General features: G+C 42.8%; 1 protein-coding gene across 4 annotated transcripts in view; it reads left to right on the top strand.

Annotated features, from left to right (window-relative positions):
* The window catches only part of Fars2 (phenylalanyl-tRNA synthetase 2, mitochondrial), a 412,552-nt gene that overhangs the window by 265,761 nt on the left and 122,025 nt on the right, over positions 1-24,766 (top strand). For all 4 annotated transcript variants that reach the window (XM_029547418.1, XM_029547417.1, XM_029547419.1 and 1 more), the window contains one exon: positions 19,245-19,396. In XM_029547418.1, coding sequence (XP_029403278.1) covers positions 19,245-19,396 — 152 coding nt within the window. The remainder of the gene's footprint in view (positions 1-19,244; positions 19,397-24,766) is intronic.

Genomic DNA, 24,766 nt, shown 5'->3' on the forward strand with positions numbered 1-24,766 from the left:
GAATCTATGGTTCCTGATGTCTTTTCTAGGGTTTCTATCTCCTGATTCATCACAATTTGGGTCTTCTTTATTGCTTCTATTTCCCTTTTTAGATCTTGGATGGTTTTGTTCAATTCCATCACCTATTTGTTTCTGTTCTCCTCTCTCTCTTTGAAGACGTACACCTCTTTAGAAGTATTCTCCTGTTTTCTTTAAGGACTTGTACCTCTTTAGCAGTGATCTCCTGCATTTCTTTAAAAATGCCCTTCTTAAAGTCCTCTACCAGCACCCTGAGAAGTGTCCATCACCCTACTTCAGGCCTGTCGTGGCCCCTTTTTCTCTACCAGTATCGTCTCCTCACTGTCCCTCTTCTCCAGCTCTCCAGCCTGGCTCTTCTTCTCCTGGCTCTTTTCCTCTCTTTGTCATAGGCCAAGAAAGAGTGCGCCGGTCAGTGTTCCTGAGCATTGGCATGCCTGTGCTTCATTTAGCAGCACACAGCATAGGCAAGGCAAGTGGACAGACAAGCAAGTGACAGGTTTATCACCTCGTGAAGTCCAAGGCTCTCTAGCTCAGGGTCCTCTCATTTCTCTGGGAACATTTCCACTGTGGTACTGCTATGCAGGATCCAGGCTTTCTGCCCTCCCTGGCTGCTGGCCCGAAGCACAGTAATTCTCCTAACTCTGAGACTAAGTGAGACAGCAGGTGAAGTAAAGGAAGCCTGGCCTAGTCGGTCATCAATGGGAGGAACCTATGAAGGCTCTATGCCCCAGTGTAGGGGAATGTCAGGGCCAGGAAGCAGGAGTGGTTGGGTTGGTGAGCAAGGGGATGGGGCAGGGGATGGGGGTTTTCAGAGGGGAAACCAGGAAAGGGGACAACACTTGAAATGTAAGTAAAGTAAATATCTAATTTTAAAAAAGAAAAAAGAAGAAAAAAAGCCAGACTCCTGACTACAGGTACAATGAGGAGGCAGTCTCCTCCCTTTCTTCACTCCCTTCTCAGCCTCCATCTCAAGGAGACAGAAAGACAGATTAGGGAAAGAGGGAAGGAGGAGGTAGAGAGAAGAAGAAGTAAATGAAGATGAGGAGGAGGAAGGTAGAGGAAGAAGGAGGAAGAGGAAAGAAGAAGAAAGGAGGAGAAGGAAGATAAAAGCCTTTGAAAACTGCACAGAATAAATTTTGCCTCTCAGGCTCATCAGATTTAGGCTTGTAAGAAAAAAGATCCCTTTCAAGTGCAGATAACAGTGAAGCACTGCAAACCATTTTGAGTCCTCAGGTTATTTGGGGTGGAAGTTCTGAGAAATGGTCTATAGGATGGTGTTTGATTCTATTTTATTCAGACCTAAACTACATTTCTTGCAACATTGCTAGGTAGCAGAGGCTGTGACTGGGGAAGCAGAAGAACCTGGAGCTAATAGAGTATGAGCCTGCTTGTTCTTGCTGCTGTAACCCTGGCTAAGGATCCACAGATCGGAGTTGTCGCCGCCTGCCAGGCATAAGCAACACCTTCTCTAGCCTTCCTCTGTCAGTCTCCATCATCATTCTGTCCTGTTAATCACTGCTGCATCTCTTTCCCAGCTGAAGCTTCTTTTGATGTCTCTAAGTTCTATCCAGGAGGAAATGTGGTTTCGATCTTCTCCTTTGTGGGGATGGGACATCTTATGGGTATTACAAGAGGACAAAGTTGGCTCTTTTGAAATTTCCTCAGAAGGCCAGGAGATGTGCACTAGAGGCAGCTTGGCTGTCTCCAGGCAACTCACCTGCACTACCTTTTCTTCGTTTCATTCTTTAGATTCATGTTGTGAACTGAGCTTTCTGGCTCTTCTGCTGATGATTTGAATCAGCTATGCTAACAAGGCTAGCAACTACCTACATAGTCTCTCTGTCCCTTCTTTCCTGGGGATTTTAGTTGGGGTCTAGGCAAATGGCAGAAACCATATCGATGATTGGGTTTTTGTATAAAGAGCCTATTACTAAGATATCCCAACCTTTCAGGGAAGAAGAAGAAGAAAGGAGAAATGAAAGAATCGTGGGGACTATAGATGCAGGATACTCTTCTGTAAAGATGAGGTAGCCAAGGAAGAGGCTGACATTAATGCATCTCATCAGCATGGTGGAGAAAGGCTTTCTCAGAACTGCCTATCCAACCTGGTACCTAGCTTGGTAGAGCACAGTTCTGCAGGAATTAGGAAACCTACAGTATGAGTTCAGCTGCTGCTCGTGGCCACATTGACTGGACTCTGTGCAGAAGACATGGTGCCTTTAGTATAGACTACAGATTGATAGATATCCCATGATAGCATTCAATAGGAACCTTGCTTTGACTCGGGAGTTTGTGTCTTTACCCTAGGTATCCATATCGGGTCTAATCCTCTGCCTCATCTGAGAAAAGACACATCCTCATGGCCAGCTTCTCAGTCACAAGGGGAAACAGTTGGTGCTTTGCACATGCAGGGCTGCTGTGCTTGGATGTTCAAAAAGGCATTTGTTAATCACCTTTTCTGCCTTTGGTGTATTCCATTTGCAATGGCTTTATTGGGATATGCCTCTCATCAGAAGCATAGGAACATCTGACTGTATTTCATCTCATTTAATTTTCATAATGATTTGATGAAGGAGTTTACTGCATCAAGAGAGCCAGAGGGAGCCTGAGAGACAAAAGAAACGGCACAATCATGGTGGAATCAGGGTTAGGGTGGGGAAGGCTTCAGGAAGAGGGGCACACTGTGGGCGTGCTGTGAGGGATGAATGTGGGGAGTTTGGGGAGTCACATGCCGTGTGTGGATTCCCCCTCTCTTCTCACTCTTACCATGCACCCTTGAGCACAGTGCCTTCCGCTCTTCGCTCTTCCCTTTCCCCATCCGCAGAATCTGGATCACACCATCTGCCACACCGCACCGTGAGGATGGGAAGTGAGAGTTGAATCCTATGGAGGTAACCAGCATATATGGCAAGTCTGAGAGAAAAGAAATCAGAACATGTGGCCTCAGGGTTGATCCTGCGTGCGCATGTTACTCATTTTGAATATTTTGAAGAGGGAAATTAGTCATTAGTGTGTCTGGCAGGGTACCTCTGAGTGGGTGATCTGGCTTACTGGGAGCCTCTGAGAACTTGAGAGAACTCTGAAAAGCCATGTCCTGACCTTTAATGGGTAACATTTATAGACTACCATGACACTCACTTGGGGCCTTTGGAGAGGCAAGTATAGGAATTAGTACAAGTGAGTGACCACCCTGGAAGCCAGGACTAGTATGCTCAGCAAATGCCCTTGGTGGTGGTTTTTTCTGGCCTACGACAGAATGGCAGGGCTGAGGTAACTAGAGGGACCTACAGTTTGGTTTTCACTTGGCCTTTTCAATTTAAGGTTTAGAAAGGACAAGCTCCAATAACCATCTTCACCTGGCTACTCGGCTGACTTGTTTAGCTGCCTAACTTGTCTAACCCAGTGCTTCTCAGATACACTTGACCATGACTGTGTCTCACAAGATACCCTCTCAACGTTCTCTGAAACAGTTTTCATTAGGTATCAGCCTGTGAACTCCTACCTTTTCTGGTGAAGAAACCAGGGTACAGAGGGCATTTTGTGCTAGGTCAGAGACCTAGACGTGACCTGAGAGCAATGTACCATGTGGTGAGGGTTCCTTTGGAAAAAACTGGCTATTTTTCTCACAGTCAGATTTGACTGTTGAGCTGCCATGTGGGCCAAATCTTTTGACTATGTTCCCAGGGTTTGTCCTCTGAATGAGTTTACCTTAAAGAGACTTCATTTCCTGTATAGAAGATTTAGTTGTCCCTCAAAATTAGACAAGAAAATATAAAGACCAATTGAGCTTCACAGTGATGGCCAAACTGGCCTGTGCTCCTGGGGCGTGAACACATCTGGCATGTAAGGACATGACATGCTGAGCATTTTGTTCTGGTCCCCTTCACTTGGGTTCGTGGGGTCTTGGAAAATAGGAGTGAGGTCTGAGTGGTCAGAGCAAGTAGCACAGGCAAGGCGCATGGCGGTCTGAGGAGGTGCCCGTGCTTCTGGTAGACACAGCCTGGGCTCAGGGGTGGGTGGGTCATCACAGAACCCCATGTGACTTATCTTACTTTGAACTATGACCCTCTGTGAAATTTGCTGTACATTGTGTTAGACATATTTGAACATGGTACCAAAGGCAATAATAGTTTATATTTGTTCCTAAAGTAAAACAATTGAAGTCCTTGTTTATTAACATAAACTCCAATATTAAAAAGCAGAACTTTATGTAAAGAAATGGTGATTTGAAGGAAAAAACGGCTGTATAGACTGCAGCTAAATTTCTGTGACCATTTATTATACCCCAGGTTTGTGACTGAGTATTAATATTTTTCCTGTAATTGTCTCTATGCAATATTTGCTGTTTGGAAAATATGTAATATTTATATCCCACAACATTGTGTGCAGTGGATTCCAGTGAAAGCTAACGGTCCTCCAACATGTCACCTCCACGTGTCTGTTCTTTCCACCTCACCCCCATTTTATCCTGCAGACCTTCTGCCCTTGCCTAGAGCAGCTAAGGTGCTTATATTTCTTTAAAGATTTGTGTCCTCAGATTGAGTTTTTGTCTCAGCTACCTTTCTACCCATTGATTTTTGAGGTGATAGTAGACTATTCTAGAATTCCTAAATTAGTAAATGTTTTTAAAAAGTAATTAATTCAGCTAAACCTACCTTTCCTGACTATTTCTCTTTAGCTGTGGTAGAGACAAAAACTGCCAACATAGTCAGGAGAGATGTTCACTGTGGAGATGACATCTTCAGAGAAAAAATGGGGGTCAGGAGAAGGCTCACGTGCAGGGTGGAGGGATCTGACCCCCAAGGCTCCTAGGCCATGTAGCTATAGAGGACAGGCAGGGTGAGGAAGCAGTCGGATCCAGGGAGGCCCCAAAGGCAAAGGTCTTTATTTGAGCTTTGAAAAAGTTAGTGGAAACTGCTTAAACCCTTCAGTTGGTGTTTCTTTTGTTCATTTTTCTCCAAGGACTCCATAGTCAACAGATCACCTCTGAATGTATTCAGGCATGCTTAAATCGCTTTCTTCAGCCTCCATTTCTACCTCCCGGGTCTGTTGGAATGTGGAACTCTGTAAGAATTGGGATGACATTAAATGAGAAGGAAGTAAAGTGATAGGAATGAGAAGGTAAACCAGGCCTGACCGTTTTGAGGTTGCTGAAACAGAATACCTGAGATTAATGAAAACCAACATGTCTGGCTTATAGCTCTGTGTCTGTGGTGCCCCAGCAGAACGGTATAATCTGGCTGCATCACAACGAGGCAAAGGGCTCTACTTGAAGACATCCGCATGTGCAACAGCGACCAGATGAGGAAGAAAATTCACCAAGTGGCCTCAGTATAGAACAACTCACTCTTTTGGCAAATAATCCAATTGCTTATGACCCACCTCTTAGAAACAAGCGTTAATCCCTTGTGAGGTTGCATCTGTTCCTAGGCCCATCTCCTGTGAATACTGTTATGCTATGGAATTAAGCCTCAATGTGTGTTTTAGCAAGGACAGACCTCATTCAGTCTGTAGCAGAGATTTATAGATTAGCTTCCCATTGCTTTCGGTTTGGTTTGGTTCTGTTTTGCTTTGTTTTGTTTTTAAACCTAGCTCTTCCACTCACTTTAAAGAAAGCAGATGGTAGGTTCTTACCTGTCTCATGTAAACATGATTAACTGAGAAAATTCGCCTAAAATACAATGATGGCATGAGACTATTAAGAAATTTAGTGGAGGATTTCGGTGATGTGGCGAACCTTCTGCAGAAGCCTGATGTAAAGCCTATGACGCTTGAGATGCAGTGGGGTTTCAGTGTGTTGACAGAGGTATATGAGCATCTCTATTTTAGAACAGTTTTCATCACTCAAAAGATGATAATTTAATTTGGGGATTATTTCTTTTTACTTGTGTAAGATGTCTTCTGCAGTTACTTCTTTAAAATCGCGTGTGATATTTGAACAATGGTGTTTGAGCCTTCTTTCATTCATTCTTTCTTTCTTTACTAACTTTGTTTGTTTTTCTTTAAACTAAAAAGCATCTCCTTCAGAGTGGGGGGCACTTTAAATCTAGTACTGGATTCCCAAGACCCACAGAGACTATGGCCTCTTCACCCTGTTTAACAAAGGGAGCATACCTGATTTTCATTTTTCAAATGATGGCATTTTGTGATTAATCCTACAAAAAGCCTTCTAGGGTTTAAAGTTCGTGTGAGAGCGCTCAGGAAGACTTGAAATTCTGCCTCTCCCCTTTGGCACTCACTCGTGGAGAACTGGAGGCCCTGTTATAAAGACTCTGACAGTTAATTGAACCCCAGTGCTTGTTCTGCCTGACTCCATGATGAAAGCACTTTGTTTTCTGTGATCTTCAGAAAGAACTGAAAGGTTTTGACAAGGTAGGAAAAAAAATTCAGGAGCTTCCTCCCCATGTTGGAATGAATGTTGAGAACTCAGTGAGCCTCATACAATTCTTGGAGAGAAACAGAACCAAAGGTGCTTGAGTAGACAGTCTGCCTGCCTCTGACCACATTGTGTGCCTAGAACTCAAGGACATTAAGGAAGAATAAAAACAAGATATTGGAGCACAGTAAGAAAATCTGTAAAAGTCAACAGAGTCATGAGTTTAAAAAAAAAATCAAAATTTGTAATAAACCAAACCTACTAGCCAAACATTATAAATAGTTTTTATTACCAAATGCCTACATGGGTTTAAAATAAAGGCTGTCAAACATTTTAATGCAGAAGCAAATTGTTAGTACGGACTATTTATGTAAAAAAGTGATTTTTAAGTTCCATTGGATAAGAACACAATCTTGTGGACAGTAAACAAACTGGAAGTACTTGTATATCAGGATAATTAGCCTAAGAGGTACATGAATCATTTGAAAAGGAAATATCAGGGAAGGCACCACAGGGATAAATGTTAGATTTGGTCTTATTTACATAATTGTTAATTAGGATGAATAGAGTTCTGGAAAGAGTAGAGGGAACTGAGCCATTTCCTGTGAGCCTGTAGTGGACTGAATGTCTGTGTCTTTGCAGAATCCAAAGTTAAAATCCTAACCTCCAGTATGATTGTGTTTGGGTATCAGGAGTCTTAGTGAAGTGGTTAGGGCATGAGGGTGGAGCTCTCAGAAGTGGGAGTAGGTGGCCTGTGGACTCTCCTCAGTGACAAGTGCTTACTCTCAAGCATGAGGACCTCAGCTAGGAACCCTGTACCCATGCAGAATCCTAGCTGGAGAAACATGCTGTATCACCAGGGCTATTGGGGTTGGGTAGGGGTAGAGACATGGGAGGATCATTTGGGTCTGATGACCACCAGCCTAGCTACAAGTTCATTAAGAAAGCCTGTCTCAGAACAGTGGGGAGGCCAGGGATCCAGGCTAGGAGGCATGGCAACTCTAATCTACAGGGTGAGTTACAGGACATCTAGGGATACCCAGAGAAACCCTTCTTGAAAAAATAACAGTGGGGTAGAGAGTGATAGCTCTGGCCTCCAAATGTAGCCTGTGTTCTCTCAATGTCTGTTTGTCTCTGGGTCTCTCTTAAACACACACACACACACACACACACACACACACACACACACTGACGAAGGGTACTGAGAGAAGAAGTGCCTCCCAGCCTGTCAGTTTGCTTCTAGAGCTATAAAAAGTGTTTGTTATTTAGGCTATCAAGCTCTGGCATTTTGGTTTTAGCAGCTACAACTAAGACAGAGTTCTGAGTTTTAAATGAGAGGCCCTAAAACTAGACACTAGCAATAGTCTAGCTCTGGTAGATATGCACTTCCTGAATGATCTTAGGCAAACTAGACAAACTAGTTAAAGCTCTGTAGTTCAGATCCCTCAGGAACACTGGAGCTATCTATAGTATCTGTCCATGCATTATAGGACTGCACTATGCATTAATGAGACAGTACACATAAAGTGCCTGCTTGGCACACAGCCCCCAAGGGATGCTAAGGGGAGTTAAGAATATAATCGCATTAGAATTCAAGGGGTCAACTTAGGAAAGGTTTAAAGCTAGCTGAAAGTCATCCTGACAGCTGCGGAAATCTGAAGAACTTGTTAGGGGAGCAGGACCCTTTAATGTTGGACTACTGGTCAATGTTAATCCCCATCCCCAAACCCAAAGCAAGTATCATAACTAAATGGAAGGAAATTTGGAGGTGGACTTTATTATGATTTACTAGAGGCAGGAAAACTGCATAGTGGAGGGTGGGGCTCTGCCATTCTGACTCAGCAATACTGAAGACTAGAATGATGTAAGTTAAGAGGATGGTTTCCATGTAGAAACAAAACACTGAATAAGGGAGCATGATGCCAGGCCGGCTACCAGGTGAGCTTACAGGGTGGTCTTCCTTGAGGCTATTTATTGAAGGGTTCTAGAAGGCCCGAGCATGACCAATTCTGGTGTCAGCAGGCTTTGCCCTTCCCTCTCTCCTCTCCTTTGTAAACCATAGTTTACATCCTAAAGCTAGCCACCAAGGTCTATTTCCTTATCTGGATAATTTCTTATGTCACATTTGTTCCTAAAGCTGACTCCCAAGGTCTATCTACTAAATAATAATAATAATAATAATAATAATAATAATAATAATAATAATAAATGAAGTCCAGCAATTGGAGTCCCATTTGGCTGCTCTAATTAGCTTGCCCAAGCAGAACATACCACCACATCCTAGCCCTTACTAACACAGACCTCCCCTCTTTCCCTCTTAAAGTCCCACCTGCAATGTCATTTGCTGCTGTTTTCTGCCTGCGTCAGAGATCAGCCACTTTACTTTTCTTCCCCACTTCATAAAGGACCTCTCTGTGAAAATAGGTGTAGAGGTGTGCTTTGTGCCTAATCCAGGTTCTGGGAGTGAGCACCCCACTGTGTGCTGGTCCCTTCATTTAAGACATAATCATAGAAGCTAGAGATTATGATTTTATTATAGAATAAAAACAAGAGAGCCTTTGAGGATTGTGACCTCAGGAGAGCCGTTTATATGTGGAGGAAGAGTCTGACACGGGTACCAATCAGTATACAAGAGTGCTGTCAACCAGTGTACAAGAGTGCTGTTAAACAGTATACACAAGTACTGTTAAACACTGTACCAGAGTGCTGTTAACCAGTGTACAAGAGTGCTATTAACCAGTGTACAAGAGTGCTGTTAAACAGTATACACAAGTACTGTTAACCAGTGTACATGAGTACTGTTAACCAGTATACCAGAATGCTGTTAAACAGAATTTCACCTTTACACCTTTTATTTCATTCTCCTTGGCAAACTTAAAATTCAAAACTGGCCTGGCAGTAGTGGCACATTCCTTTAATCCCAGCACTTGGGGGGCAGAGGCAGACAGATCTCTTGAGTTTGAGGCCAGCCTGGTCTACAGAGTGAGTTCTAGGATAGCCAGTGCTACACAGGAGAAACCCTGTCTCGAAGAAACAAAAAACAAAAAAACTATATGTCCATTGAGCTGTCCAAATCAACATTTTAGCCAAATGGCTACTGTGTTCATGGATGTCACTCGTGTTATCTTCACCGCTATGGAATGTCTTGGTTTGGCAGGAAAGAACCCAGCCAGTTACCTAGAGACCTGGATGATGTTTCTTTACCCAGACACAAAGAGACAAGCCATCGCTGCTCACTCCCTCTGAAAGGGACCAGAGCAAAACCACGTAGGGTGAATGGGGTGCCGCAGCTACTCTTCCTGGTGCTGTGATGAAATGCCCAGACAAAAGTAGCTTGTGGAGGACAGGGTTTATGCTGGGTCACAATTTTAAAGTCAAGTCCAACATGGTATGTGATTCCTGGTGCCCCGAGCTTGAGGTAGCTGGTCACATTGTAGCCAACAGGAAGCAGAGGAAAGTGTGCCTGGGCTAACCAGCTTTCTTTTACACAGTTGAGGATTCCATCCTACATCATGGTTACTACCATAGTACATAGGTCCTCCTACCTCCACTGACCTAAGAGGCTAGTCTCTCAGGTGGCTGGAGATGCTGTCAGCTTGACAGAGATTAACTGTCATAGTTGTGGCATAATCAGCAACTAGATGGGGAGTCTAACATCAGAGTTTATGCATCATCTCAGAGTTTGGGACACTACAAGTCAGCTGCTACTGGGTCGACAACTTCTGAGCATCTAGCCCATGCCTCTATTCTAGCCTCTGATGGTTCTCTCCACCGATGGCATTCTCTTGCTTACAGACATGTGGTCCCAATCTCTGTTGTTATCATCCTATGATTTCTTCCTGCATGTGTACCTGTCTCTAAAGATTTCCCCAATCTTATAAATATACTAGTAATATTAAATTAAGCCAATCTATAAATTGCCTTTATTTTTTCACTATATTAGTTCTGTTCCTTTAGTGAACCCTGACTAATATAGATAGCTTTTATGTAGGTTCTGGGATTCAAACTCAGGGTGTGTTGTTTCTGTAGGAAGTACTCTTACCCACTGAGCACCTCTCCTATACCCAAAAGGAGGACTTTAAAGTTAAGCATATCTGATAGCTTCTGTAAGATGATAATGATGCGTTGATGCATACTTCCATAAGTAGTTATATTCTTCACACTGTAGGTACATGTGTCCATGTATATATGATTTATTAGCAAATTACAAGTTTAGATTTTTACTCCCTTAGTATAGTCATCCCAAAAATCTATATATGAACTGTATGCCTCAATTGTGACTATTGCGCATTGATTTAACACCATGACCCAAAGCAACTTACATAAGAAAGGGTTTATTTTCACTTTACACTTCCAAACAACCAGTTCATAATAGGGAGTCAGGTCAGGAACACAAGTAGAGCAGGAACTGAACCAGAAGCTGTGAAAGAGAGCCACACACTGGTTTGCTTGCTTAGTGTTCTGAGCCCTTGCACCTTGAGCAATGGCTGAGACATTGCCTCCACAGACTTGCCTACTGGCCAGTCTTATGGAGACATTTTCCCAAAAAAGATTCCCTTCTCTCATGTAAGACGAGGTTCATGTCAAGTTGACAAACCAACCAGCATACACATCGATTTCCTTCTTATTCCAAGCTGTCAAAAATCACTGGGCTTGTCATTCTTAGATGTGTTTTATAAACGTCTGTGTTTGTGAAAATAAGTTCTTTAAGGAAGCATGACTTAAACCTCACATTTGCAGAGCCCTGTGCCCTCTCACTCAACAGAGAGGGCTGTTACATGAGGAGTGGTCCAGTTGATGCTGCTTCATAGGCTACAGTTCTTAGCCTGCTCCAACAACACAGAACTGATTGGATTCTAAAAAGAGAAAATTAAAAAGACAAGTCATTGTTCCACTGCTCCACGTTAAAAACCACACATTGTTATGGGCAAGGGACAAACTCAAACACAAGGTAGAAAGCATGAATCTGAAAACGCTGTGTGCTCCAGAGCTATCACAGTGGAGGCGATGGTGTAGCCCTTACGCTGCACCAGGACTGGACAAGCTGAGTGTGGCCTTCTGTTCCAGAGCCTGTACTCTGCTTGAATGGGAGGGAGGCCCAGAACTACTGTCAGGTGTGGCCTCTAGCTTATGTGCAGTCTTGATTCACGGTTGCTCCATCAGGGATGATGTGAGTGGGCACAGCTTCAGCAGCAGGGACTGTTGGGCAGAGACCCAGATCACCATGGCCACCTCCACTTAAAGCCTGGAGTTGTAAGTGAAGGACCCACAGGACTGTAGGCCAGGAAGAGTGAGTGTGCCCACAGGTTTTAATTGAGGTCAAGTCAAAAGCAGTGTTTAAAACACATGCCTCATATCTTCAAAAGAAGGAATGATGGAAGAAAAGTAACTATAAAATAAATAAACTGGCCAGAAATTAATAGGGCAAAACCATAGACATGAAGTATGAATAGTGGTGAGAAGGAAGAAATTGGAATCTCAGAAACAAGTCATAGATTCACTGAAGCCCAGAGGGAAAGTAAGCAGGGGCCACGAGTCTCCAGTAAGGGAGAAGTAGATAAGCTATTGAAAAAGTCACCTGTACTGCAGACACATTAAAAACCTCAGAAGGTCACTTAACAGAAATGGAAGACAGACTTAGGAGTGGCCACAGATGGCCCTGATGCTTGCTGTTCCAGAAAACAATGGAAAGAATGACTGAGTAGTAGTGGCTGGAATCTTTCAGAATTAGAACAAGACCCAGACTCTCTGGTTAAGAGCACACTCTGCAAACAGAGCAGAATAAATAAAGATAAATGCATACTCACCCTCATCAGAGGCAGACTGCAGAGCCTTAGGGATAAAGACGCAGGCTTCCAAACTGTCAGGAGAGAGAGACACATTACCTGTGAAGGAATAGCGCTGACTGACAGCAGACTTGTCATCATTACTAATAGGTACCAGGAAATACTTTCAAAGTGCTGAGGTGAGACAAGCACAGCCCACAGTTTGTGCGCTGCCCAATTATTTAAGTACAGGGGACTCAGATGTGGGAATGCTGAGATGATTTGCCCACTGCAGACTTATTGGGGGGAGAAAAAACTATTCAAGGATATTTGTTAAAGAGAGCAAGAGAGAAACCCAAGTGCTATAAGGTGACAGTCCAAAGGCCCAGGTGTCACTAATGTGGCCCCCAGCATGTGGTGCTACTGGGACATAATGTTTAGGAGGGAGGAAGTTAGGTCATGTAAAGTATCTTTGAGAGAGATATTGAAACTCCAGCCTTTCCTGTTTCTCTCTTTGTTCCCTGGCTGCCGTGAGGTGAGCGGCTCTCTACTTTCTTCTGCCATAGTGTCAGGCTGCCTTACATGGTCAGGAAGCCATGGAGTGAAACCTCTCAGACTGAGCCAAAACAAGCCTCTCCCCCTTTTCTGTCATTTGAGCTGCTTTGTCACAGAGAGGAAAGTGAAGACTTTAATGCCTAGAAAGGTGGAAGACTTCACTCTGTTGTAGGGTAGCTTTACAGTATGAAGAAAATGCCAAGAGATGGCTTTGTCAGCTATTTCAGTTGTTTTCTTCTCAGTTATTGAAATGCTGGACGGTTAATAGGCTTTCACTTGGTTCCTGAGGTAAACATTGCCATCATCATTCTGCTGAGGTAACAAATTTGTTCTTCTCACCCTATCTCACCCTTGTATGTAGCTCAGTAGCAGAGGCCTTGCCTAACTTGTCTGCTGTGCATGAGGCCATGGGTGTCTCTGTCTCTGTCTCTCTCTGTCTGTCTCTGTCTCTGTCTCTCTCTCTCTCACACATACACACAGAGAGAGAGAGAGAGAGAGAGAGAGAGAGAGACCTTGATAAGAATACTGGTCACCTTTGCTCCTTTCTTCCTTCCTCTTAAGATACTCTAGAACAAGACTGTCATCGATGTAGAGCTTCATGTATTTTCTTCTCATCTGCCTTCTTCTGGAATGATCAACTTAAAAATTATTCTAATAGCTTTTCTTCTGGGACAGAAGAAGCTGTGACATGTATTTCAGCAAACGTAAACAGTTCTCTAAATGGCCATGGCGTCAGACTGCCCTGAGCACTGATATCTCGCTGACCATATGCAGATTAGTGTGGCTTTCAGACCTCAGCGGATGATTCTTTGTTCAATGGGTGGTGGTTAAAACAAAACTCACAACAAGTCAAAGAGCAGAGAGTATCTGTGAAACACTCAGCCATAAACAAGGTACCTGCATCAGAGCGCTTTCCCCCCAAACTCTTGTCAACATGACAGACTTGCCATCCTCATGTGCCCCCAAACTCTTGTCAACATGACAGGCTTGCTGTGTTCATGTGCTCACGGTGGCTGCTGCTTATACGAAGCCAGCCCAGTCAGCATTCTGGATGAGGGTAGAGGAGTTCATGAGTCCCCACCCCTAAATGGGGAGGTATGTATGGCTCGCTGGCTTCAAGGGGAAGAATAGTCGGCTTTCTTTCAGGGCTTGGGCCCTGATGGGTTAGCCACACTGAGGTGCATAGTCCTATACCTTTGAGTATATAAGCAGCACAAACTTGGGGGAGGAACCACAAAGTTGAAAGGGAAAAGGGGAGAGATGGGAGGAGTGGAGGATGAACACTGTCAAATACATTGTATGCATGTATGAAATCCTTAACAGATTCATAAAACGTCTTATATATTTAAAGTGACTTAAAGTATACTCAGCTCCTAAATAAGACAAACATCTTCATCTCCTTCAGCAAGGCCTTTCCGACACTTCCCATTCTTTATGACAGCTGTCTGGAGTTTTATCTTTTTAAGAAGCACACATAAAACAAGTTATTTCACTAAATTTTAAAGATTTTTATTTTTCATTATTCATGTGCACATGTCTATGTGGGACTGTGTACACACAAAGGTGCCTGTGGAGGCCAGAAAGAGGGTGTTAGATCCCTGCAGCTGGACTTGTGGGTAATTGTGAACTACTCAATGTGAGTGCTCAGAAACAAACTCAGAGCTTCTGAAGGAGCAGCAAGCTCTTTCAACTACTGAAGATATAATAAAAACTATTATGTACCTAACAATATAGATTCAAAAACTGATGTAACACTGAATTACCGTGAGATTTTATGAAGTGACAATAGTGGGTAATTTTATTATCTGTTATTAGAAACTGATAGGTCAAAAAAAAATCAACACATAAAATGAAAGGGATGTATATTTGTAGGGTGCAATAAGAGAGGGAGCTCTATGTGTGTGTGCGCGTGCGTGTGTGTGTGTGTGTGCGTGCGTGTGTGTGTGTGTGTGTGTGCCAAAATGAAGATGGTCCAGTCTCCAACCACACTGAAAACATGTGCAGACTTGACCATGTTCTGTGTTATCAAACAAGTTTCGACAAAACCATAAATAATTGTTACCTATTTTTCAATATCTATGCAATTAAATTTGAAAATAGCAAAAAGCTGGAGGTATAGTTTCATGACAGCTGGATTTTTATCCCCAGTACAGAAATATACCTATATTTATATAATATATTTTATAAAAGATACAGATATCTAGGTGAATGTATTTGAAAACTAAAAGAATTTATTACTGAGTAATGTAAAAATAGTGACATAAAATACAAATATAATATTTCCAGTATATCTAAAGATATATTTAGAGAGACATGTTATTTCTTAAGGGCAAGAAAACCTTCAAACATCCGAATTAATCCTTTACATAGAAGAACAGATGGAAACCAGTGAACCAATAAGATAAGAGAATTCAAGCCAGGCTTGCTCCATTTCTGTTCAGTTTAACACACGATTTCTGGAAAGTGAATTCTTCACCTCCCTCCCCCCCCCCCAGATCTATGGGCTGCACCCCTAGATGAGTCAGCCTGTGATAAGAGAAGCAATGGGATAAGGTTAATGGACTTCGGGCATAAGTTAGTAAAAAAAATAAAAAATAAAACAAAACAAAAACAAAAACCCACAAACATTTCTGATGCTTTGCATCCTCTTTAGAAGCCAAGCTCATGCAGCCCCGAGACAGACACCCTATGGAAAAATGAACTCAACTAGAGTTCACCCAGCATTTATCAGAGGGTGCTAGGCTTTCCGGATGGGCCAAGCATGGTAGCTCAGAGGAAAAAGTGAGACATGAACTCAAAAGATAACCCAAACAGTCAGGAGGCCTAGGGTGAGCCTGGGGCCATGGAAGCACATAACTCTATGATCTTCCTGCCCTGCCCCAAACATGAATGAACTGCGTTCTCAGATGTGCTAAGCATCAATAATTGCCATAGAATAAAATAAAAATAGTGATATAAAATACAAATATTTCAAGCTCAACAATGATAATACCATATTAAGCTTTTCAGTATATCTGAAGGGACGTTTAGAGAGACATATTCTAAAGGATGAAGTTTCAAAGTGTAGAGATCTCTAGGATCAACCCTGTCTAATAAAACAAGGATTTTGTTCCAAGCCCATTGGAAGCAGCAGCCATCATATTAAGATAGACAAGTGTGTGCTATGAATGTTTAAGTGTGTGAGTCTCTAAATAACTATAAAAGGCCAACTCCAGTTCACAAAGTTTTGCCTCTTGAAATTCTATTCACAGCTTTTTGTTTTCTTTTAATACCCTTTGATTTCATTTGTGTGTGTGTGTGTGTGTGTGTGTGTGTGTGTGTGTGTTTGAATGGTTTTGCATGTGGAGGCCTGGGGTTGGTGTTTGGAATCACTCCTCCATCTTATTAAGTCAAGGGATCTAAATAAAATCTGGAGCTCTTACTAGCCATCTTGTTCTGGGCTCTGGCTCCACCTTCTGAGGCTAGCTCGATTATTGGTTAGCATACCCACCCACTGTTTTTATGTGACCTTTAGGATCCATACTCTGGTCCTCACGCTCGAACCAGTACTGAAAACACTTTAACCAGTGAGCATTTCCCCAGTGTCACTTTGATCCTTTACGGCTTTGCTGTGGTCTGCTATGTGTCAGGGCAATGGTAAAAGTAGCCACTTGTTCTGAGACTTGCCGTTTGGTGATGCTCCTAAAATGACATGGCTAAATCTGGTGTCTGCTGCCGGTTTTTAAGATACCTCCTTTTGTTAAGGAAGTTGCCTTCTGGTTCTAATTTGCTAAGTTTTTTTTTTCTTTTATAATGAATTAATAATGAATTTATCAAATACTTCCTCCTTATGAAATAATAATGGGTATTTTTCTTTGCATGCTAATTAATTTTGGCTTGGAATCACTCCTGTAATTTTAGAATAATCCTTTCTTGGTCATGTCTAAGCTTTATATTAACATACATTTTAATTCTACTAATGTGAGGGCATGCTTCTTCATGCAGGCTGCAACATAAATTGATGGAGAGCTTTCTTCAACTGCGTGCAGGGCTTGTCTGATCTGGTCTTCAAGCCTCATAGAATGGGCCGAGCTTGTCTCCTCTGTCTCAAGAAGTACTTTCTGTACAGAGTGGTTCCTCCACCCTGACGTGTGATAAAGCCACACCATGAACCCTCAGTCTGACCTTCTGTTTGAAGATTTGAAAAATAACTTCATTTGATCCATAGTTGTTGCTGTGTTTTCTATCATGAGCAGACATTATATATTTAATCCAGGTTTTTTAATGTATGGTTACAGTTCCAAATGGGAAGAACCAAGCAAATTGATATAAGCTTTTAGGCATCACTTTAACTTTTATAACTCAATTCTAGGAACTTCTGCCAGTGATTTTTTTTTAAACTAAAAGCCAATGCTAGAGGCTGATTCTTCCTAGGAAAGTATTCTGTCACTGAGTGCTATTTCACCATCCCTACCATGATATTTTGGTGCTTAAGCATTTGGAGACCCACATCTTGGGGATCATGACTCATGTCATTATTTACAAAGCATGAGTTGAATTCCTATTGAAATACAGTAGGTGTCCCATTGATACCTACCAGTTAGTAAAGTAACTGTTCCCTGTCTTCATCCCCTTTACTATTATTGTGACAAAAATCTTAAGGAGAAAGAATTATTTGAGCTCCCACTTCAAAGACACAGCCCATCACGAAGGGAAGTCAAGGTGGAGGGAGCTTCAGGCAGCTGCTCACATCAAATCCACAATCTAGAACACGTTTGCACAGCTCATGTGCTCTCTATATAGCCCTGGATCAAAGCCCTGGCAATGGGAATAGTCCTGCCCACATTCGCAGGTCTTCCTGCTCAACAAAGTGAAGGTGAAGGTACAGGTGCATCTCCACAGATGCCCACACGCCATACTCACAGGTGATTCTTGATTCTGTCAAGTTGGCAACACCAGTCTTCGTACTCAATTTAGTTAAACTAGTACTGTAGACTCCATTTAGTTAAACTACTACTGTAGACTTCTTATGTTGCTTAGCTTCAGAATAGATTATAATGCGATTAGTTGTGTGGATTGTTTATTTCAAATGCATGGGGTTTTAACCTACCTTTTTACACTCTATATATTTTAAGTCTCTTGACGGGAGGCATTCTGCTGGACCATGTCACTATATTGGCTTGTCCACAGGCTGCTAGCACAGATGCCCTGTTGAGGTACCTTCCCCCATCTCTCTGTGACCTTGCCTCTTATCAGAACTCAGAAAATATGGTACCTCAGGTACCCACTGAGACTAAGGCTATGGTCTCATTCTCTAATCTCCCTAAAGGCTAATGTTTCTTGAGAGAAAAGGTTGTACAAGAAAAAAGAGAACAGAGAATGCCTCATGCATAACCACCGAAGTGCCAGCTGCTCTCATCATTGCCGGGTTGTGATGATAACATCCTGACTACCCTCTAGGGAGAGAAAGCACAGGGTGCTTCTCAGAGTCCAGGAGGTTCTGCAGAGAGCAGCCACAGGGCAGCTTTGGGACAGTTTGAAATGTGCATCCTAAACTGACTTGTTTGACAACTTACTGATATTTCCAGTTCAATATATTCACTTATGTATGAGTCTTTGGTTCTTCAGAGAGTGTGCCATTTAAAAATTTTATATTTCTTCTAATCAGTGACTCACCAAAGGGCTTATAGTAATACCAGATTTAGCATAAGTCCGTTTATACATCTGCCCATCTAGAAAGTGCACAGACTTACAAGGTGTTCCTGTAGGATTTTCTAGTCACATGCTGCAACACTTCTCATTGTGGCATTACTTATAAAGCCTGTATGTCTCTCTCTATATATAGATAGATAGATAGATAGATAGATAGATAGATATAGATATAATTATGATATACATAAGGCATGAATACAAATGCAGCATCTTTGAAGCATTCATAGCTAATTTTAAATATTTAATACAATGATGAACAACTGAATTATTAAACCAAGAATAAGTGGAATAAGACGGAGGAAATGACACATTTGTGTTTATCACATCTTTAAAGCATAATTAAAAAGTAATCTCTAAATGATGGCTTATCAGCCCAGCCCCTGGTATTAATAATTAGAAATTATAACAAAGAATGGCTTTACTAATTGAAATCTCAGTTTTGACAAGTTCTTACTTATTTCCCTATTAAGATGGCTTCCTGAAAGTACCACAAGAAGTTAATGAGTCCTGTGTTAATTAGGTTTGAACTTTTTTTTCCTGGGGTATTCAAATAAAAAAAAGCTGAAACACAATATCTTCAAATTGCTTTTTAGTAAATTGACCATTAGTGACAAGTAAATATATGGTAGTGTTATACATGAATGTGATAAGAATCTGTAGCATTCAAATTAGAATTTGCTAATTTTGAACACTGGTTTATCTTTTAAATTCATTTATTTCTGAAAATTCAAAACTAAAATCATGTTTTATAAGTATTTCCTAATTGCTGCTGAAACACTCCATGAAAAATGTATTCTCAGCAACTAACAAGTGCATGTCTCTTTCTCCCATTTTGTCAGCCTCTTAGCAAGTACCCCGCTGTGTTCAATGACATTTCATTCTGGCTGCCCTCCGAAAACTACACGGAGAATGATTTCTATGACATTGTCCGAACAGTCGGAGGAGACCTGGTAGAAAAGGTTGATCTTATAGACAAGTTTGAACATCCAAAGTAAGTAAAAAACTTTCCTATTTTATCCCTTACCATCTCTGTGTGACAGATTCAACTTGGAGACTTATACCAGAGTTTTGCTGAAACCCCACAGGCTGAGACACAATGTCTTCTGACTTTGTGTTGGGGGAAGGTTATGAAAACTCACATCAGTTCTCTCAAATGAACTCCTAAAATGGATTCTCCTTTCCTGCCTTGGTAAAGAAGATATATGAAGCAGAATGTTTGAAAGTCCCTTGGTTTCAGAAATGGTTTCTGGGCACATGGCACTCCAGGTACAGAACTGATGGGATGGCGGAAAGACTTCCCAGTGAACTCAGTGGACCTTGGTCCACTATCCACATAAGATCCACTGTAGGTCTTCATACTTACAGTGCCCCAAACAGTGCCTTCTTGGAGTTTTCAGTCTTGTGGGAGGGGCACATATTAAAGAAATAATTGTACACACTTTCAGTCTAATGAGGGAAAACATCTTACCAATCAGTGAGCTGACACCAGCTGGGGAGTGGATCTTGATGGTGAGCAGATAAACATGAGGGGAAATGACCTAATGGTACCTGTCTATAATCCCACTACTCCAGAGACTGAGGCAGGAGGACTACCAGTTCACAGTCAGTTTGAGCTCTAGAGTAAGTTCAGTACAGGCTGGGAACTTCATGAGATCCAGACCAACTTTTAAAAATTAAAAAAGGACAGTGACAGAGCATCTGCCTAGCGTGTGTGAGGTCTCACGCTCAATCTCCAGCACTGGAGAAAATACTCAGAAAAGGTACGCTGAGCAGTCTGGAACATTCCAGAAAGCAGACTCGAAAGCTCATGTCTGTAATCATAGCACTTGAAAAACTGAGGGAAAAGAATTACCTCAAGTTCAAGGCCAACCAGAACCTTCATGAGACCCTGCCTCAAAAGATCAAAAGAAAAACCTACATGAAACATAGAAATCAAATAGAATCCTCTGTTGGTGGGGCAGTGGCACGTGCAAGATGCTGAAGACAGCAAAGACAGATGACTGCAGGCTCTAGGGGGAAGTAGATGGAAAGGGCATCTATTCGGTAGAGTTGAATCCACAGGATCAGGCAGGGCAGAAGGTGCAAGGCCTGAGACTCGCGCTTTGCATTCGCTGCGGTTTGATGCTACAGCAGCACTTGAACAGGAAAGGTGGAGGTGCTTGCCTTCCTGACTCATTCTTTTCCAAAGATTCTGCTTGACTTCCAGCTAGCAGAGGCTAGATGGTCCCTGACCTTGTCTCATCATTCCTGTCTCGGTCTTGACACTCGTATCACACCCTCACTGCTGCCTTGCACTCCACACTCTCCCCGGCTGAACACTGTCCCGCTGTGTGCTTCTTGCTTTGCTGTTTAGCTCTCTCTTCCTGTGTGATGATGGCATTTGGTACTCGCTTCCAGCTCTGCCTCATTCTCCCTGTTATTTAGATATCCTAAAGTTCACGGGCAAGGGCACAGTTTGTTTCTACCTGAATGAGTGTTGATTGGGTCAGACATAACATCCTTGACCTGCACAAGCACTTGCTCTAGGAAACCCAAGGCATTCAATGTGAGTGACACAAAGGCACCCACCACTCCACCACACACTTCAACCACAATAGACTGAAGTATTCTGCAGGGAACTGATAAACCCAAGCATATTGAGAGTTTAACTTAGTATAAAGGAATCCAAGGTCACTTGACCTTTTTGGGGTTTGTCCTAAAGGAATTTTTTTTTTTTCTACAAAGCTGGACCAGGATAGTCCTCCACAAAGGGTAGCCTGCTCTTCCTGATGTGTGACCTCTCAGAAAGGAGGTCTGACCCTGCTTTTGGTTTAGGGAAGTTTTCTTAAATTGTATCTTTACAAGTTTGTTCTGAGAACTTACTTTATCTGACTCTGCTCCTGTTATTTTTCTCTCTCATCTTTTAAATCTCTATTTTCATTTCACCTGCTGGCCTCGTTGCTGTGATCAAGTCTGGCCCTGGTGTTATCTTTTCTTCCTCCCCTCCTCGTCTGCACATCCATGCTAATCTTCGGTTACTATTTCCCCCTCTGTGACATCCTAGAGTTCACATCCTGCTCCTCCAATGCCGCCATCTCCTCCCTACTTCTGTTTTATCATCTTCCTTCATCGAGGAATTGCTTCGCTTGGGTTTATCAGTTCCCTGCAGAATACTTCAGTCTATTGTGGTTGAAGTGTGTGGTGGAGTGGTGGGTGCCTTTGTGTCACTCACATTGAATGCCTTGGGTTTCCTAGAGCAAGTGCTTGTGCAGCTTGGCGGCCAGGGCTAGGCATCGCCCTGCGGGGAGGCTCAGGTCCTTCTTCACGATAACTTGTTTTTATATCAGCAAGGCTTCCTTTTTCTCGACTCCCAAGAACCAGCTCTTCTTACAGGACTGGAGAGTGAACCCAGGCCTCGCGCTTGCTACTCTACCACTGACTTACGTCCCTACACATATTTCTGCTTTTTATGTTAGATGAGGTCTCACTGAGTTGCCCAGACTGGCCTTGAATTCACTCTGGCCCAGGCAGACTTGAACTTGGATCTTCCCCTTCTTGGCCTCCTGAGTGGCTCAGGATTACAGATATATACTGCTAGGTCCACTTCTGTCTTCCATTCCTGTCTCCCACCCCAAATCTACACTTGTTCAAAACAGATGTTCTCTTGTTTATCCCAGAACGCACATTTGCTGTGACTTCCTTTGCACTTAAGATTATAAACTTTAGCTCTGTGGTAAAAGCAAAGCTGTTGTGTTGGGGTCTTTTGATGTAAACAGTTACATGTGGTTTTTTAGTACATCCTATTTGCTTTCTACTCGATTTCCACTTTTGGAGCCTATACATGCCACTTGCCTCCTGATTTTGCTTAAGATGCCTGGCTGATATGCAATGGCTGGTGCTCTAGCAGCTCTTTTTTACCAAGGTGTGAAGGTGTCAGGAGAGCAGCACCATAAAAGCCCAAAACCCTGGCTCTGGCATATGTCACCTCGGCCCTAGAACTTTAGGTGAGAGTGAAGTAGCTGATTGAAATCAGATGTTTGTCATTCATGTCCAAAGTTAAACCTAGCCCTTAGCACTGAGAAACATGTCAGAGGAACGATGTTCTTTAACTCTGCTGCTCACTGTGGAGTAATTCTCAAGCAGCCTTGAGGACAGAGGTTATCATAGTCTCTCCAGTTCAGATCAAGGCCACTTTGTGTGACTTCTTATCTCTCCAAACTATTTGACTCTACTGCTGCCAAGGCAGCCCTTTGTACAAAGTGTCCGTGCACAGGCCTGGCTGTGACTCAGCCTGCCCTGGACGTCAAATGTGGCCTGTGGGCTGTAGTTAGCTTACTCAAGACCTCACTTCACAGAGTCTGCAGCCCTGGCCTGAGAGGCTGGCCTTCCTGAGCATCCTGTGCCTTCTGCTCCATCAGAAAGACCCCCTGGCTGAGTATGGAGTCAATGGCTTCCTGAACTCATACTTGCCAGTGCCCACCACCCTGTGACCATTCTCTGCAGACCTAAGTGAAGCTACTACAAAGGAGCCTGGACTCTGTTTCCGTCTGATATCCACCACTGTGACACACACCACCATGGGAGCAGCAAAAAGATTTTCTCCTAAATAAACAAGTTGTTGAATAAATTGGGTATTGTGTTTACACATCTCAGGATGTCTGAGGGAAGCATAATCTACTGAATATGAGGCTAATTTCATAAAGTTCAACAAATGGAGGAACTTTGTCTCTATTATAGATAACAGTCTGTCTCCCTGCATGAAGATAGATGCATGGCTTAGGAAAAAATGGCATTTGGCTCTTGCTGGTCATTCAGAACCTTTTTCCAGAAATGCACTGTGATTCCTTCTGTGGGCCACTAAATGTACTAAAGGGACTCTGCAGTCCAAAAGTTTAACCTAATAGCCAGTGCCACTCTGGCCACTTCTCAGGGTTGCTGTCCAGGACTCTGGATTATTGCTGGCTAGGTCTGTCTGTCTAATGAAGACAAGCCATAAGTCATTGTGTATGTGCCTTCATCTCCCTTAGGAGACATCAGGCGCCTTTGGTCTCCTGATTCATACAACTTTAAGAAGTATAGTGCCAAGTTTATTTTCCTGTGTGACACAGTAATTCAAAATCTTTCTAGCCTGGGGCATAAAAAAGAGGAGCTCAGAAACCACCCCATTGTCTGCAGGCTCACACTGCATTTGGAGTGTTACTGCAGCAGGTTAATGTAAAATACAGAGATAAATTATAAAGTAAAATGGTTTGGGTTACGTTTAAGACAGATTTTTTTGTGAGAATTGAAATGTTGTTGAGATTTTTACATATTTGGGTTGACTCTTAAGACTTACATAGTGGTGAAAAATGTAGATATACAGGGCTGGCTTGAGAAACAAGATATAGTGATGTTCCCACACCAGCTCTGCTTGTAGATACAAGTCTTTCTGGGATGCAGGTCTCCCACTATTCATGTGGCCATTATGAGGTCTTCTTAACCTTGTTAGAGTTGTGATGCTATAGGGATAAATCCTGTCCCAGGCATCACTGAAGACGGGTGTCAGTTTTCTTCTTAGTAGAGAATATATCTACTACTAAGTAATACTAAACACTACTAAAGTAGTCTTTGTATACTTTATATGCTGTCCTTCTATATATCAAATTTAGAGATTATATGTCCCTTTGTAATCTATCATCTCTTACTACATTGTCACAGAGGGTATACCCACTCACTACCATTTTCACAGGCTCCCAAAGGTATCTTCCCTGGGAGAAGTACTTCTCCAGCGTGGCAGCCTGGCTCTCTCGGGACAGAAGGGATTCACTTAAGGATGTACTTGAACCATAACTGCAAGGGTCTTGGGAACTGAGGCATATCTGAAGGTCCAAGACCCTCCATATCTGGATATTCTGTCCCGTTACTTCCTCCTCTCAACAAGCCTATATTCAGCTTCCCACATCATACACACACCTCATGGTGTTTCCTGTGTAATCCTCTTCATTATTACTTGTGGCTTCTGGAAGGAGCCACTAGCTCAATTGGTGTAATTTATTACCACCATCTTTGGGGCAAGGGGCTTTGATCAGGCTGCCACCTGGGGCTCTACAGTCTGTGGATGGCCATGATGAGGCCAGGAATCCAGTTCTGGAGTAGTTGGGGCCTCTCAGCAAACAGCCCTGCTCTCCCATACAGTCTCTAGAAGAGCTGATAGGACTGGATTTTTCCAACCAACCCATAAGTGCTGCCTCCTTTCCCTGTCCGGGCTGCCCATGTACCAGCTCTGTGATGGCTCTCCATTGCTCACTCCTGTCTTACCCTCTTCATTTACATGTCTGTAGGTTTAGGCTGAGAGTGTCCTGAGGGCTACTGCATAGTAGGTGCTGTGTTTGGAATGCTTTTG

The sequence above is a fragment of the Mus pahari genome, chromosome 16 (assembly GCF_900095145.1).
Source record: "Mus pahari chromosome 16, PAHARI_EIJ_v1.1, whole genome shotgun sequence".
Taxonomy (NCBI): domain Eukaryota; kingdom Metazoa; phylum Chordata; class Mammalia; order Rodentia; family Muridae; genus Mus; species Mus pahari.